The 13,141-nt window shown below is 49.3% G+C and overlaps 1 protein-coding gene across 1 annotated transcript; it reads right to left on the bottom strand.

The window, feature by feature from the left end:
* Positions 1 to 2,743: 2,743 nt before the first annotated feature.
* On the bottom strand, positions 2,744 to 5,363 carry HRH3 (histamine receptor H3). Its single transcript, XM_068416309.1, has 3 exons — positions 5,100 to 5,363; positions 4,539 to 4,705; positions 2,744 to 3,628 (listed from the first exon to the last, which is right to left on the bottom strand). The coding sequence occupies exons 1-3, from the start codon at positions 5,308 to 5,310 to the stop codon at positions 2,744 to 2,746; spliced, it is 1,263 nt and encodes a 420-aa protein (XP_068272410.1). The 5' UTR covers positions 5,311 to 5,363.
* Positions 5,364 to 13,141: the final 7,778 nt, after the last annotated feature.

Genomic DNA, 13,141 nt, shown 5'->3' with positions numbered 1-13,141 from the left:
ATGATCATTTAGGAACATGGAAGGAAAACCATTAGCATTCTTTCAAATCTGAATATAATCACATCTTCCTGATTGCAAAGCCCATCCCTCTCAGCAAATCTCATTAATTATCCCAGACAGGTGTTCTTCAACAAAAGCTCCTTGCGTTCCCTCCTCTTCTCTAGCCTCCTACTTGAGCTAATGAAGCTTCAGTGATGTCTCTGGAACAATGGAGCAATTTATATAACTGCAGGTTGGGGAGAACAAATAAGGAATGGTAATTGAGGAAGGGTGCTGAAAAGAGGCGGTGGGAGCAAAGTTCCTCTATCTGTGTAAAGAGATCTCTCATTACTGGTGATTAGGGAGGAAGCGTTACAGAGCCAAAAAGAAAGTAGCTGTGCTGAAAAATATTCGTTGATAGTTTCCTGATATGCAGACACTGCTCTGTGAAAGGACCACAGACCTCGTTACCGTGGCATTTACATCCTCAAGCTATGGAGTGTAGGTTTGCATTAAGAGAAGGGAACCGGCCTTACCTCTGCACAGGTCTTACGGGAAGCTCCTGAGTACAATTTACATCTGCATGAACGTTGTTTACTGACAGTCCATGCATAAATTGGATACTTCTCTCTGGAAATAGCTGGGTTTCTTTTCTGTACAGAAGCCTATGTGCTTCCACAAATATCTGATGCATATTCATGACAGCAAGTCTTCTGGGGTTTTTGAAAGCAGGTCCTGCCTGCTCAGTTTATGTCTAGACAATAGGAATGGGGCATTTTTGTTAGCAGGTATGGTAGCAAAATATGGATAGAGTTGTTTTGCCAGGCTAGTTGACAAGAAGCCCTACCTTGTCTAATGGTAATGTGTTTTCACTGTTCGTCATTTTCACTGTTTACCATAAAATATTTGGCAAACTTTGTATAAAAATACTTTATTGGGATCTTCAGAAGGTAGCAGACATGAGGAAAGGTACGAGCAGGCTCAACAGTACATACTGACAATTCTCAGTACACTCACTTCAAAGGATGTATTTTAACCCATATATAATGGTCTGACTGAACGTGTCACAAGACTGAGATATCATATACACAAAACAAGACATGTTTTTGTTTAAAACCCGACTTCAGACGACAATACAGATCTACTCAACAAATGTCACTGGCATAAAGTGGGATAGCATTTTCTTTTATTCCTAGCAGCAGCCAAAAAGCAGTTTGCTTAAGACAGTGCAGTGTAATTGGCAATCACAACATCATCAGCTTTTGAGTGCTACTTTACAGCATTTGGGTTTCTATTTGTAAATGTAGTTTTCAGACTTATGATCTTGAGCTTCCCAGTACAATACTGTCAAATACAAGCATTTACCATGGCAACTAATTATGTGTTTGTATTAGTCTATCACTGAGCAGTGCCAACAGAGATGGGCAGTTGAAGTGTTTCGCTTTATGGTTATATTACCTCTGTTCCCAACGAGGTTACACACTAAATGGGCAAGTATGATGAGCATGAGATGGGAAGCAGAGATAGAATGCCCAAGATCTCACGTTAAGATTGAGGATAGAGCCCTGGTCTCTTGAATCTGGTGCTTTATCTGTGGAATTAGTTGCCTGCTTAATAAATCAATAGATGTTTATGTTGCCTGGATCAGCTCAACCCAGGTCTCCATGCAAATTATGTATTTTAAAAGGAAGCATGCAAGAGTTCTGGAACTTGCTGAAATTAAGAGGTCTGAAACTAACTTAAAAAATGGAACACAAACTTCACTTCTCCCAGTGCTTGTCATTCTTGAACACGTTGCCAAGAGAGCTAGATGATCTCCAGAGGTCCCTTCCAACCCTTAACCATTCTGTGATTCTGTGAGAGTATTTTTAAGATCCTGCAAAAGAGATTTTAAAATGTCTTAGGGTCATCATGAGGGAGACTGTGAAGAAGCTGATACCCTGCAGGCACCTTTCACGTAGGCACACTTCGGGTCGGCCAGGGCTCCCACGTCCTGCAGGGCCAGGGGCTGGGCTTGCTCCTGGTCACAGTTCCGGGCAGGAGGGAAGCTCCCCTGTGCTGTGGGAGCACTGGTCGGTGTGTGGCTGGACGCAAAGGAAATCGGATCCGTTTTCAGCAGGGATGAGGGAATGCCAACAGGGTGCTTCAGGATGCTCAGCACCTCTGAGAATGGCTGCAAACTCCTTAGGGCAGAGATTTGTCCCTTCTTGGGGAGGGGAAGGGAAGGGACATCTATCACAACAGGGGTCTAGATGATGGCTGTAGCTGCTGTAGCAATAATGATAAATGAGGTTCGTTTTTCTTTCTGTATCATCACATACATGTAATATCTTAAGTGTAAGGAAAAAAAGCTCCCATTTACAGGAAAAATCAGGTCTGCAAACAGGTAAACTGTAGTTTAGTCCAGTAGTTTTAGGTTAGGTATTTATTTTTGTCAGCTTTTATTTTTCGGTTTTTATTTTTCTTTATTTTAGCAAAAGGCTGGTACCGCTCTGGCTGACTAGGTGGCAGCAGAGCTCTTTGTGGCACCTGCAAGTGGAGGACAGAGATTTCACTGCCTGTGGTTAATGTCAAAAAACCCTTACCCTTCTATTCTGCGTGATTTTATTGTTGATGGACTAGAATAAATTAAAGTGGACTCACTGCTACCTTCCTCACATGCCCCGGACCGGTGCTCCCAGGTTCTCCCAAGGAAGCTAGAGTACTTTTCCATAACACAGGAGTATTAAACCAAGGCTCTTCTCATCTGCACACAGGGCTGGCTTTACTTCCAGCGGTTCTGAAGGGGATCGTGAGGTTGAACCTTTAGCTTCTTGGGACAGAAGAGTTTAATAAAAGCTCTTCTGAAGCTGTAGTGGCAGAGAGGGTACAGAATAGGGTTGACAGCCGAGTTGATCCACAGCAGCCAAAAGGAAGTCTCATACCAGTAGTCAGAGATGCAGTGGCCATGGCAGCCAGCACGGATGATCATCAGGAGAGTGTACGGTGCCCAGCAAATCCCAAAAATGCCCACGATGATTGCCAGTGATTTAGCCACTTTCTTATCTCTAGAGAGCCTGAAGCGTTGAGTCATGCTCTGGGACACTATCTTCATCCGTTTCTCCAAGGACAGAGTGGATGCTGAATTTTTACAGCTCTTTTTGTTGCAACACTTGGGTTTCTCAGAGCTCTCAGAGCTTGTTGACAGCAGGTCTTTGGCACCCAGGCTGGCAGAGGAGGCTGCTGCTTGAGCTTTGCTCTTAGAGAGGTCGAGGGTTTCAGCTGGCTCCTTCTGCTCCCACTTACAGCATTTCAAAGCAAGCTTTTCATCTGGGCTCATTTCTATCTCTTCAGTGAAGGACTGGTCGTGCACTTCATGGAAAATATCCAGGCGTATTTTGGTACGCTTCTGTATGTTCAGGTAAATGCTCAGGTTGAAAAACATTACACTGATGAAAGGGGTGAAAAACTCCAGCGTAGAGGCTGTCATGAGAAAATACCAGTTGTAGAAAAATTCAGCGTAGCATTCCCCAGTGGGTATGATACTCTGGCCCGATATATACTCCCAGCTGATAATGGCAGGTCCGTAAAGCAGGAACGCTAATACCCAGACCATCACCATCTTCAGCACTGCTTGCTTGGTGTTGCCTTGCTGGGCTCTGTAGGCGACCTGCAATGAGGAAACCTGTTCTTAAGTATGGCCACACACCCCAACTGGCTGAGGCTCTTCACAAATGAACCATTAGCATTCCTGGGAAAGTTGCTAGGCAATATCCCAGCAGTCTAACAAATCCGTATGCCATAGCCAACAGGAACAATTGCTAGATAAATCACACTCCTGCAGGGAAGACTTAGAACCCTCATCTTGCAGCTCCAAAATCAGATGTGGCGTCTGCTTAGTGGAAATGTACTGCCTTGCTTGGAGCCCGGCAGTCTGCTGCACCCCACTACTTGCCTGAGTTGTCCCCAGCTACTCTCTGCAACTCATGGGGAGCAGCGTGCCTCAAACTCCTGGGCTAGGCAGGCATCTCACTCTGGCTCTCTCTGAGCCTCGTAGCTAATCCATGTTGGAGTCAGGGAACACGCAAACAGCAATGGATCTGATCCACCTGCGAATTCCTCGTTACCCCCAGCAAAAGGCTGAGTGTTTTCATCTCATCATGTACCCAGAGACCTCAGGGCAGTGCCCTGCCGAAGCTGGTACTGCAATCTACTGCCTCGGTAGCCAGGGAGAAGCTGGGAGTCTGACTGCAATCCGCTTGTTTGTCCTGGAGATAATAAGCCCCTGCAAGTTTGTAATAGGTCTGCTTACCTCGCTGACTCACTTGCACACTACTATCCAGTCATCTGGGAACACCTGCACAATGGGGTCTGAGCCTTAAATGATTTAATTATGCCAGAAATACTAATCTGAAACCACAGCTGAATTACGTATTTGTGGATAATTATTGCTTTCCATCACCAGGCTGAAAGATTCATAATTTCTGGGGGATTCAAAGAGCTTTTAATTATTGCAGAGAATCTGGAGACTAAAACAAGAGGAGAGTTATTCCCCCCGCAGCTGCCATGACAGGACTCACCGCTCTTGTCACCGAGAGGAACCTGTCGTAGCTAATCAGCACGATGTTGAAGACCGACGAGGTGCAGAGCAGGTAATCAACCACCAGCCAGAGTTTGCAGAGGCTTCTCCCGAAGATCCACCTCCCCGTCAGCACATAGGGCACGTACAAGGGAATGCAGAAGGCACCTGCGAGCAGAGGGCTCCGTTGGCATCCAGATGCTGGGGGGTCTGCAGGGTGGCTGCCCCCGGGGGGGGTCCTGCCCCCGCCCCGCAACAGCCCCGCACTGTCGGCAGCCGCTCGGCCGGAGGGAGCAGCCGGGGGGTGTCGGGAGGGGACCCCGGATCTGCGGGAGGTGTCGAGGGGACCCCAGGGCAGCCGGGAAGGGGGCAGCCCGGGTGGCCCTGCCCGCCCCGCTGAGTGCGGGCTGCCCGCTCCCCTCTGCTCGCTCCCTTCTCCCCGCTCCCCTCTGCCCCTCGCCTCTTCCCTCTGCCTCTCCCCGCTCCCGTCTCCCCGCCCCGCCGCGAAGTTGCTGCCGGGCCGTGCCGGGCTCGGCGGAGCCCCGCGGGGGCGGCACTTTACCCACTAGGAAATCCGAGATGGCCAGGTTGAGGAGGAAGAAGTTGTTCTGGGTGCGCAGGCTGGAGTCCGCCACGAAGGCCAGCATGACCAGCGCGTTGCCGGCCACGGTGACGGCGATGAGCAGGGCCATCAGCGCGCCCAGCGCGGCCGTGCCCGCGGCGGCGAAGCGCCCGGCGCCGCCGGAGCCGTTCACCGCCCCGCCGCCCTCCATGGCCCGCGCCGCGCCGCCGCCGCGGGGCTGCCGCCCCTCCCCGCCCGGCCCGCCCCGCCCCGCCGGGGGCCGCAGCCCCGTGCTGCCCTGCGGCCGGTGGGCCCGGCTCTCCAGCCCTCCGCATCCCTGCGCCCCCCCGGAGCACCCCTGGATCCCCCGGAGCATCCCTGCATCCCTCCGGAGCATCCCTCCATCCCCCCTTCCCCTCTCAACCCAGGAGCATCCCTGTATTACCCTAGAGCATCCCTACATCCCCCCCTTCCCCTTGAACTCCAGGAGCAGCCCTGCATTGCCCCCAGAGCATCCCTACATCCCCCCTTCCCCTTGAACTTCAGGAGCAGTCCTGCATTATCCCCAGAGCATCCCTCCATCCCCCCTTCCCCTCTCAACCCAGGAGCATCCCTGTATTACCCCAGAGCATCCCTACATCCCCCCCTTCCCCTTGAACTCCAGGAGCAGCCCTGAATTGCCCCCAGAGCATCCCTACATCCCCCCTTCCCCTCTCAACCCAGGAGCAGCCCTGCGTTACCCCCAGAGCATTCCTGAATTGCCCCCAGAGCATCCCTACATCCCCTCTTCCCCCCTCAACCCAGGAGCATCCCTGTATTACCCTAGAGCAGCCCTACATCCCCCCCTTCTCCTTGAACTCCAGGAGCATCCCTGCACTGCCCTCAGAGCATCCCTACATTCCTCCTTCCCCCTCAACCCAGGAGCATCCTTGAATCCTCCCAGAGTATCCTTGCATTCCCCACAGAAACATCCCTGCATCTCCTCGAAGATAAAGGCCATGGGAGTGCTTATGGTTCCTGCCTTGGGGTCTCTGCCTCAATGGAGAGGAGCGGAGATCAAGGCTTAGCTTGTCTTTTAATCAGAGGTGAGCCGGGAGTGCTCTCTGGGCAGGCGGAGGAAAGAGGGTGATGCCTTTGACCCTGCCCCTCACTGGCAGCAGGAGGAAGAGGTAAAGTTGCCTGGGAGCAGGCAACTCTTTACCAAGAGGCCATGCCACCTAGTCTGCAAACCAAGGAGCCCTTGCCCACAGTCCCCAGCTCCAGGGAGATGATTAATGCTCCCTCCTCCCTCCACTTGTTTAGCTTCTCATAGCTAAAGAGAATAACTTTTGTTTGAGTACTCTCTTCAGTTGGCACTACTCCAGGATGAAGGTACCTACCGCTGTAAAACCCCTGTGCACGGTGCCTGCTCCAGAGCACAGGAGTGGAAACGTCTTCATGGGTGTCGTGTCACTGGGGTAGGATCAGCTCACCATGATCACCGTGTCTGGAGAATGGCGTGGGGATGTGCAGGGCAGCAGCACTGCAAACCAGAGAAGGATACTGGCCAGAGACCCTGGCCAAGCGCATTTCTTTCTGGGGAAGCCTGATAAGTTGTGTACATTTTTGAAGAACAGAGATCAACAAAGCAGAGCAAGAAAATCGTGCAAACCCAGAAACATGCACGAAGCTAAGGCCCAGGGGGTTTGCTGCCTTCTGATTACTCCAAAAGCTATTTTCACATCAGGAACTGTCACAGCCTCGCAGAATTCCTCTTCAAACCCACTACCATGTCCACTATCTTGATAGCAGATGCCAGTCCTGCTGGGAGGAGGCTGAAGGGCTCTTTTAAACCACGGTAAATCATTTGCAGCCAGCAGAGCCGGGAGGTGAGAGCACCCCTCAGCGCAGGCACGGAGCCTGCCCAGTGCTCCCGCAGGGGTGGCCTTTAGTGGCACCCACCAAAGGATGGCCTCCAGCAAGGACCAGCCCTGTCCTGTCCCTTAACTTGCCCAGCACTGAGACAATATGCTGGCTCTGCGCTTAGCTCTGGGCTTTCTTTTTCCAGGTGCTGTGCAGGGGCAGTGCAGGCAGGTCATGCCAGACAGGCAGGCAGCCCTGATACGGTGTGTCCCCTTTGTCAGGGAGCCAAGTGTCCCCAAGTCACTCCACGAAGCAGAGGACTTGGTCCCTGCTGCTGCCCCGTCCCGATGGAGGATGTCACTGCGGGCGGGAGCCGCGGGTGGGAGAGCAGAGGATGCTGCGTGGGTGAGAAACTCCTGGCTGGTGGGGTAAGGGCTGGTGGGAGGCTTCGAGGAACTTTGTGCGTGGCTTCAGCGCTGCTTTGAGGAAGATCAGATTTAACAACACACCCGACTGAATTCCCACGGGGTGGTGAGCAGCCCGGCTGTGCAGCTGCAGCATGGCCGCAGTGGAGAGGACCTGAATTTTGTGCGTATCATCTCTGATGTGAAGGAGAAAGGGCTTCTTTTCCTGCTTAATGACCCCACAGACCACTTTCATTCTGTGACTGTTTGTGATCTGGTGTTATTTGTAATCTCTAGCTATTCAGACAATCGTTGGTATTCACTGAAATGTTTACACATTCCAAATGATTGTGTGCATGTTGCAGCGTTATCGCTGGGAGCTGTTTGTGTTTGTCAGCTGTCATCCATTATTCAGAGTTTTCCCTGTCCAGATAGAAGCAGGAACCATGCTCCGTACCTAAGGTACTTTGTCTTTGCAAAATGTAATGTGGACAAATCTCAATTATTGTTTATCTGGAGTAATTTGCCAGGAGCGTTAGAAAAACAAGAGATGACAGTGCTGAGCAGTTTTCCTGGTCCTGATGTTTCTCTCTTGCTTCAGCAGAAGGACAAATAGATTTCTAAGCTATTTCAGGAAACATGCTATCTTGGTAGTAAAACAAAGGAAATCGCCAAGCCTAGACAGGGTAGTTAAAGCAGATTACACACAGACATGCAAGCAGATGGTACGATAGCTAACGTTTATGCAGTATACATGCCACATATAGATATCCCATGTGTTCATAAGTGCTTATACATGTTCCTATAGGGTGTATGGTTCACCCTGCAGTCACACAATCACAGAATCACAGAATCAATCAGGTTGGAAGAGCCCTCTGGGATCATCGAGTCCAACCATTGCCCTGACACCACCATGTCGCTTTTTTCCTTTTCTTCTGCCTTTCATCATGGAAAATGTTTATTCAGTTTGGAAAATTCCCTTTTTTGAGATCCCCTCGCAAGTTACCAGCACACGTGGGTAAGGGTAAGGGCAAGTGTGGCAGAGAAAAGAGATCCTAGAGTGGCTGAGGATGAAATCTCCAGAGGAGCCCTTGAGCTCCTGCTTTGCCAGACCATCAAGCTACTGCACAAACAGGGAAGCCAACCCCCAATATGAAATTTTTACACAGACCATCAGAGGACGGGACACAGAAAATGCCAGGGGAGCATTTCCCATTCTAGAGATGCCTTTGCAGAGAAATGCTACTCTCTGATATATATTTCTCTTTTAAAAACAAAACCAATCGCAACGTGTCTGTCAAACTTGGGGAGTTATTAGGACTGAAAAATAGCATGGCAATCCAAACCTGGAAGGGACATCATGAAATCAGGTGTTAGGTGTGCTTCATCCTGCTGCTCAGGCAGACCTCAAAACGACTGCTGCTGGTGGAAGAAGGTCTTTTCCTTGCCATATTGCCAGGGACTTAACTAAGCAAGTTTAACATTGGATAAAGATGATGATGACAGGAACAGTCCTCAAAAACGCTAAGGAATACCCCGTGAACCAGCTTTCAGAAAGGTCAGAAGAGCACTGACATCTCTGTTCTCACAGCAGCCCATGCCGAGAGCCGTACTGTGCGACACCAACGGCAGCAAAGCCACCGTGTCTCCGAGAAGGACCACAAACGCCGGAGGTGAATTGCCCCCGACCTGGGCATGGTATGTGTCCATCTGTATTCAAAACAAGTCCAACACTTTTTCACTTCTTACTTTTCCTTCCTTCTTTCCCCTCCTTCCTTCCTTCTTTCCCTTTGTTCCCATCTGTAGCTGTAACATGCAAATCCAAACTCCCAAAGAGCCAAAAAACATCCTTTAGCGCAGGGAGACTAGTTAGACCTGTCCCAAACTGCCGTCACTGGTTTTGGCTTCTTGGGAACTAACTTCTTAAAATTACAAATCACCTTGTCATCAAAGAAAGGCATATTTCTAGTCTTGGCCAAACGAACTGCACTTTTGTGAGCATGAAAATGCTGAGTTTAACTTCTCTGGGGGAGGAAAACACAGCAGGGCAGGATGAGTAATGCAGTTAGTAATGAAGTAACTGTTTGATCAGAATTAACACCTCGTTCTTGTCAAGGCCAATTCAATATTGCATTTTTGAAATGAAAATTTCAGAGCACAAGGGGAATAAAAACAAAAGTCATGCTGCATCTGTCAGCTTGGACCGAGTTGACGGCGGCTGTTAAGACCAATAGATGTTTTCAGAGAGAGACAGCAGGGTCTGAATAACAAGACATGATATCCACACACAGCTGCTACCAACGGCGCTGGGAGCATTTTGCCACGTGGAGGAATAAACTTTAAAGCTCTGTTGAAAAAGTACCCGTTGAATTTGGTACGCCATCAGGGGATGGTTTAAGAAGCAGGGCTGGGCTTCGTTCCTCCTACTCTTAATGGCAGTAAGTGGTGTAGGTTAGGAGGGACGTGAGGACATTGGAGAAGGACTAAGCAACTTCTAATTGGAGCCAGTGCTGTTCCCAGGCAGATGGAAAAACAGAGTGGCTTAGAGAAATGAGCTGGGTTTCTCTGGGCTTTGGTGCGAGCTGCAGCACAGTATGCTCCTTAAGGTTTCATCAAACTTTATAAAACTTTGTGACATTCAGCAATTAGAGGGGTAGAGTTTAAGCCCACTTATGGAGTCCATGGTTTTCTTCAGAGCTACCACCAGGTTCTCATGGGAGAAGATCTACAAATGTCAGCTCCCTAGCTTCCCGCTGGCCCGCGGGGTCGGGAGGCAGGGAACTCGTTGGTAACCTCATGTAATATTTAACAGACTTCCTGGGCTAATTAAGTATATTACTTTATATAGTAACTAACATATCTCTAATATTATCAAAATTTAATTCAGTTTAATTCATTACTGTTGCTCAACGTGGGCCCAATTGTCTTCTCCCTTACAAAGATGCAATCGCGTTAGTTCATTGTATGCATCAGGGAGGACAACGTAGCCCTTGTTCTGCCATATCATCTCCAAGCACAAATGTAAAGACAATTTTGCTCTTGTCTCTGCATAATTTGACTGAACCAAGAGAGTTCCTTCAGAGGCACGCTGGCGTAGCTGAGAGCAGAAACTATCCCCAAACTCTCGATCAGGTGTTCAGTGTCTTTCAAGCTGGAGGGTCCTTCAGGCACAATATTTGAGGGGTTCTTCTGTAAGTCAAAGCTTGGATTCGCTCTCTGGTACTTACTACCCAAGCATATGATGTTGTAAAAGCAACACAGCACAGAAGGAAAGGTATTTCTCCGAAGAGCAGAAGGCAAACAAGATCTTTGTTACTGAGATCAGGAAAATCAGCAGTCTAGCCAGCTTTAACTTGTTTATTTGACCATTCGACTTTCTGCAAAGCCCCTGATAATGAAGCCTGGTATCTCCAGGCTGATGGACAGTGTCTAGCCAAGAGAGACTGAAGTTTGTTGTTATTCTCTCCCTCTCCAGTGACTCCTCTGAAATGATCCAGTGGTATCTGCCCAGGTCCTATATACAGCACTCTCATTCACCAAGGCATCCTCTTCAGGAGAAGTCCCTCTGCCATGCAGACAGGGCAATCTCCGCTGTTCCAGGCTGGGCTGCATCTCTTCTCCACTGTACCAGCCCTCATCAGCTCTGCTTGGTTCTCTGTCCCAGCCCCTGGGAGCCACCATGACCCTTCTTTTCTGTGTTTGAAGAGGCTGGATTCTGCTCAGCTCCCCATCACACATTTGCTAGCAGAGGGATGCTGCTCTCCCCGCCTGCCTGTTGCCTTCCAAAGCCCAACCCCCGGTCGCCTGCAGTCTCCAGATCAGTCTAATTTAGAAAGACCTTCATCTGTACATGGATTTTCCCTGACTCCTGGCTTTTCTCATAAAAACCCTTGTCTCAACCCCATCTCTTGCTGCTCATGACAAAGCCAAGCCTGCCCTTAGATCTGCCTAACAAAGGCAGACAGAAAATGTATTTCATATCGAGCCTTGGCGTGCTTATTGTATTCTCCTCTATTAGCTACTGCTCCAGGTCCTGATCTCTGGTTCCTCATCTTTTCAGGCTTCCTTTTGATGTTTCTTATAAGGCAGCAGAGACTAATAGAGAGTATGTCAGGCATCTGACTACAAAAGCACAGGGAAGAGGGATTAAAAGGGACACGGTGACAGGAGGACGACAAAGCGTTTAGGAAGCATCAGCTTTCTGCAGGCGAAGCCGCAACGATGCTCAGGATGGTTTTGCCTGTGCTGCGATCTACTGTCCTCCCCTTCCAAGCCCAAATCTACATTCCAGGAGCTGTTTTGGTCTCTAGACAAGACAGTCTCTTGGAGTCAGATTTGTGCAGAGAGAAATAGTCCAGGGCAAAGGAACCAGAGCTCTCCTGGGTCCGGAGAGGAGCTGAAACCCCCAGCAGGTCTGTTTATTGGGCTGGCTTGCAGAGAGCAGTGTTTTAGCAACAAAATCCAACTCCTCACCCAGCCTGGTGTTTGCTGAGCTTTCTGGGCTGTTCCTCTGTAAAAGGAGGGAGTTTCCTGCTGCTGTAAGTAACAGGATTCTCATTTTCTTGACTGCATTTACAATACTCCTCTTCTTGTGAAACCGCTCAGCTAAGCCATCTCGGGGGACGCCGAATGCTGCACAGCTGCCCCCGAACGTAACAGTCGCTGCGATCTTAGCAGAGTTCACAACATCCTGGAATGAACAGCAGGAAAAAATAGGAAAACCAAAAGTTCTCCTCTCTGCAATAAGTAATCGTGTCCTGCCAGCACTGACCTCTGCCTAACCAGGGTGCAGCTGCGCTGGAGGTGGGAGTTGGGGTGCTGGGAGAAGCCGAGGACAAGGAACAACGTTAGACGCCTCCGGTGTGAATTAAGAGACTGAATCACACAAGAGCTGTAGGAAAACAAGTTGTGCAGGAGCCAGGTCTTCCTTCTGGAGAGCATTTGCCGTCACCCGCCTGGTTGTTCTCTGGCTCAGCATGGCTGGTAATGCGCAGGGTCGCTGGGTGGATCCTGTACCTCCAGGGAGGGATCACAGAGCACGGCGATAAATAAATTGCATTTGCTCAGGTACAAGATTAATTGTCCAAATACTTTTTCAAACAATTGTGTGTAGAGGCACGGAACAGTTTTCTGAAATGCAGTTAATAATTCCAGTTGTTAATAATGCACCACAGGCAGCTGATGCTCTTCCCAGTGCCCACAGCCCGGCTCTGCAGATCCCACTTGTTTGCAGGCAGGTGGGGAAGGAGAGGGCAGTGATTCTGAATAACATTTCATGTGACACTTAACATTTAAGAATGTTACGGCATTGTTTTAAAGCGCTTCACCAGTTTCAAAGCAATCCCGTCCCAGCTTGCACGTACAAAAATGTGCTCGTTTGTTTGCACGTGTCAATGTTACACGTGTGATCTCCTCAGCCTGTCACAGCCCTTTTTTGAGCATCAGCACACACTGGCAGGCTTTTACATCCAAATTAATTGTGCAAAGTACCCAGTATTTTGAAAAGCAGTTCCTAAATAGATACTCGCTATTGAGCAAGAAATGAAAGCAATTGGGAAAGCACACGGGTTGCTATTTACAGCAGCTAGACTTCAAAAAATCTTAGCAAGTTACAGGCCCTCTTGAAAACAAGCAGGAAGTATTCCATGGTAGTCCTTTAATTCAATTATCATGATTAAGATTTTTTTTTTTAAATTATACTCATTTTGCAGCTCAGAGCAGCTGAAGTCATCCTCCCTCCGCTGCCCTGGCCATGCAGTCCTGCACGAGCAGGTCGTGAAGAGATGGTCAGGACTG

This window comes from Nyctibius grandis, chromosome 19 (assembly GCF_013368605.1).
Source record: "Nyctibius grandis isolate bNycGra1 chromosome 19, bNycGra1.pri, whole genome shotgun sequence".
NCBI classification, from domain to species: Eukaryota; Metazoa; Chordata; class Aves; order Nyctibiiformes; family Nyctibiidae; genus Nyctibius; species Nyctibius grandis.
This window is presented reverse-complemented; position numbering and strand designations above follow the sequence as displayed.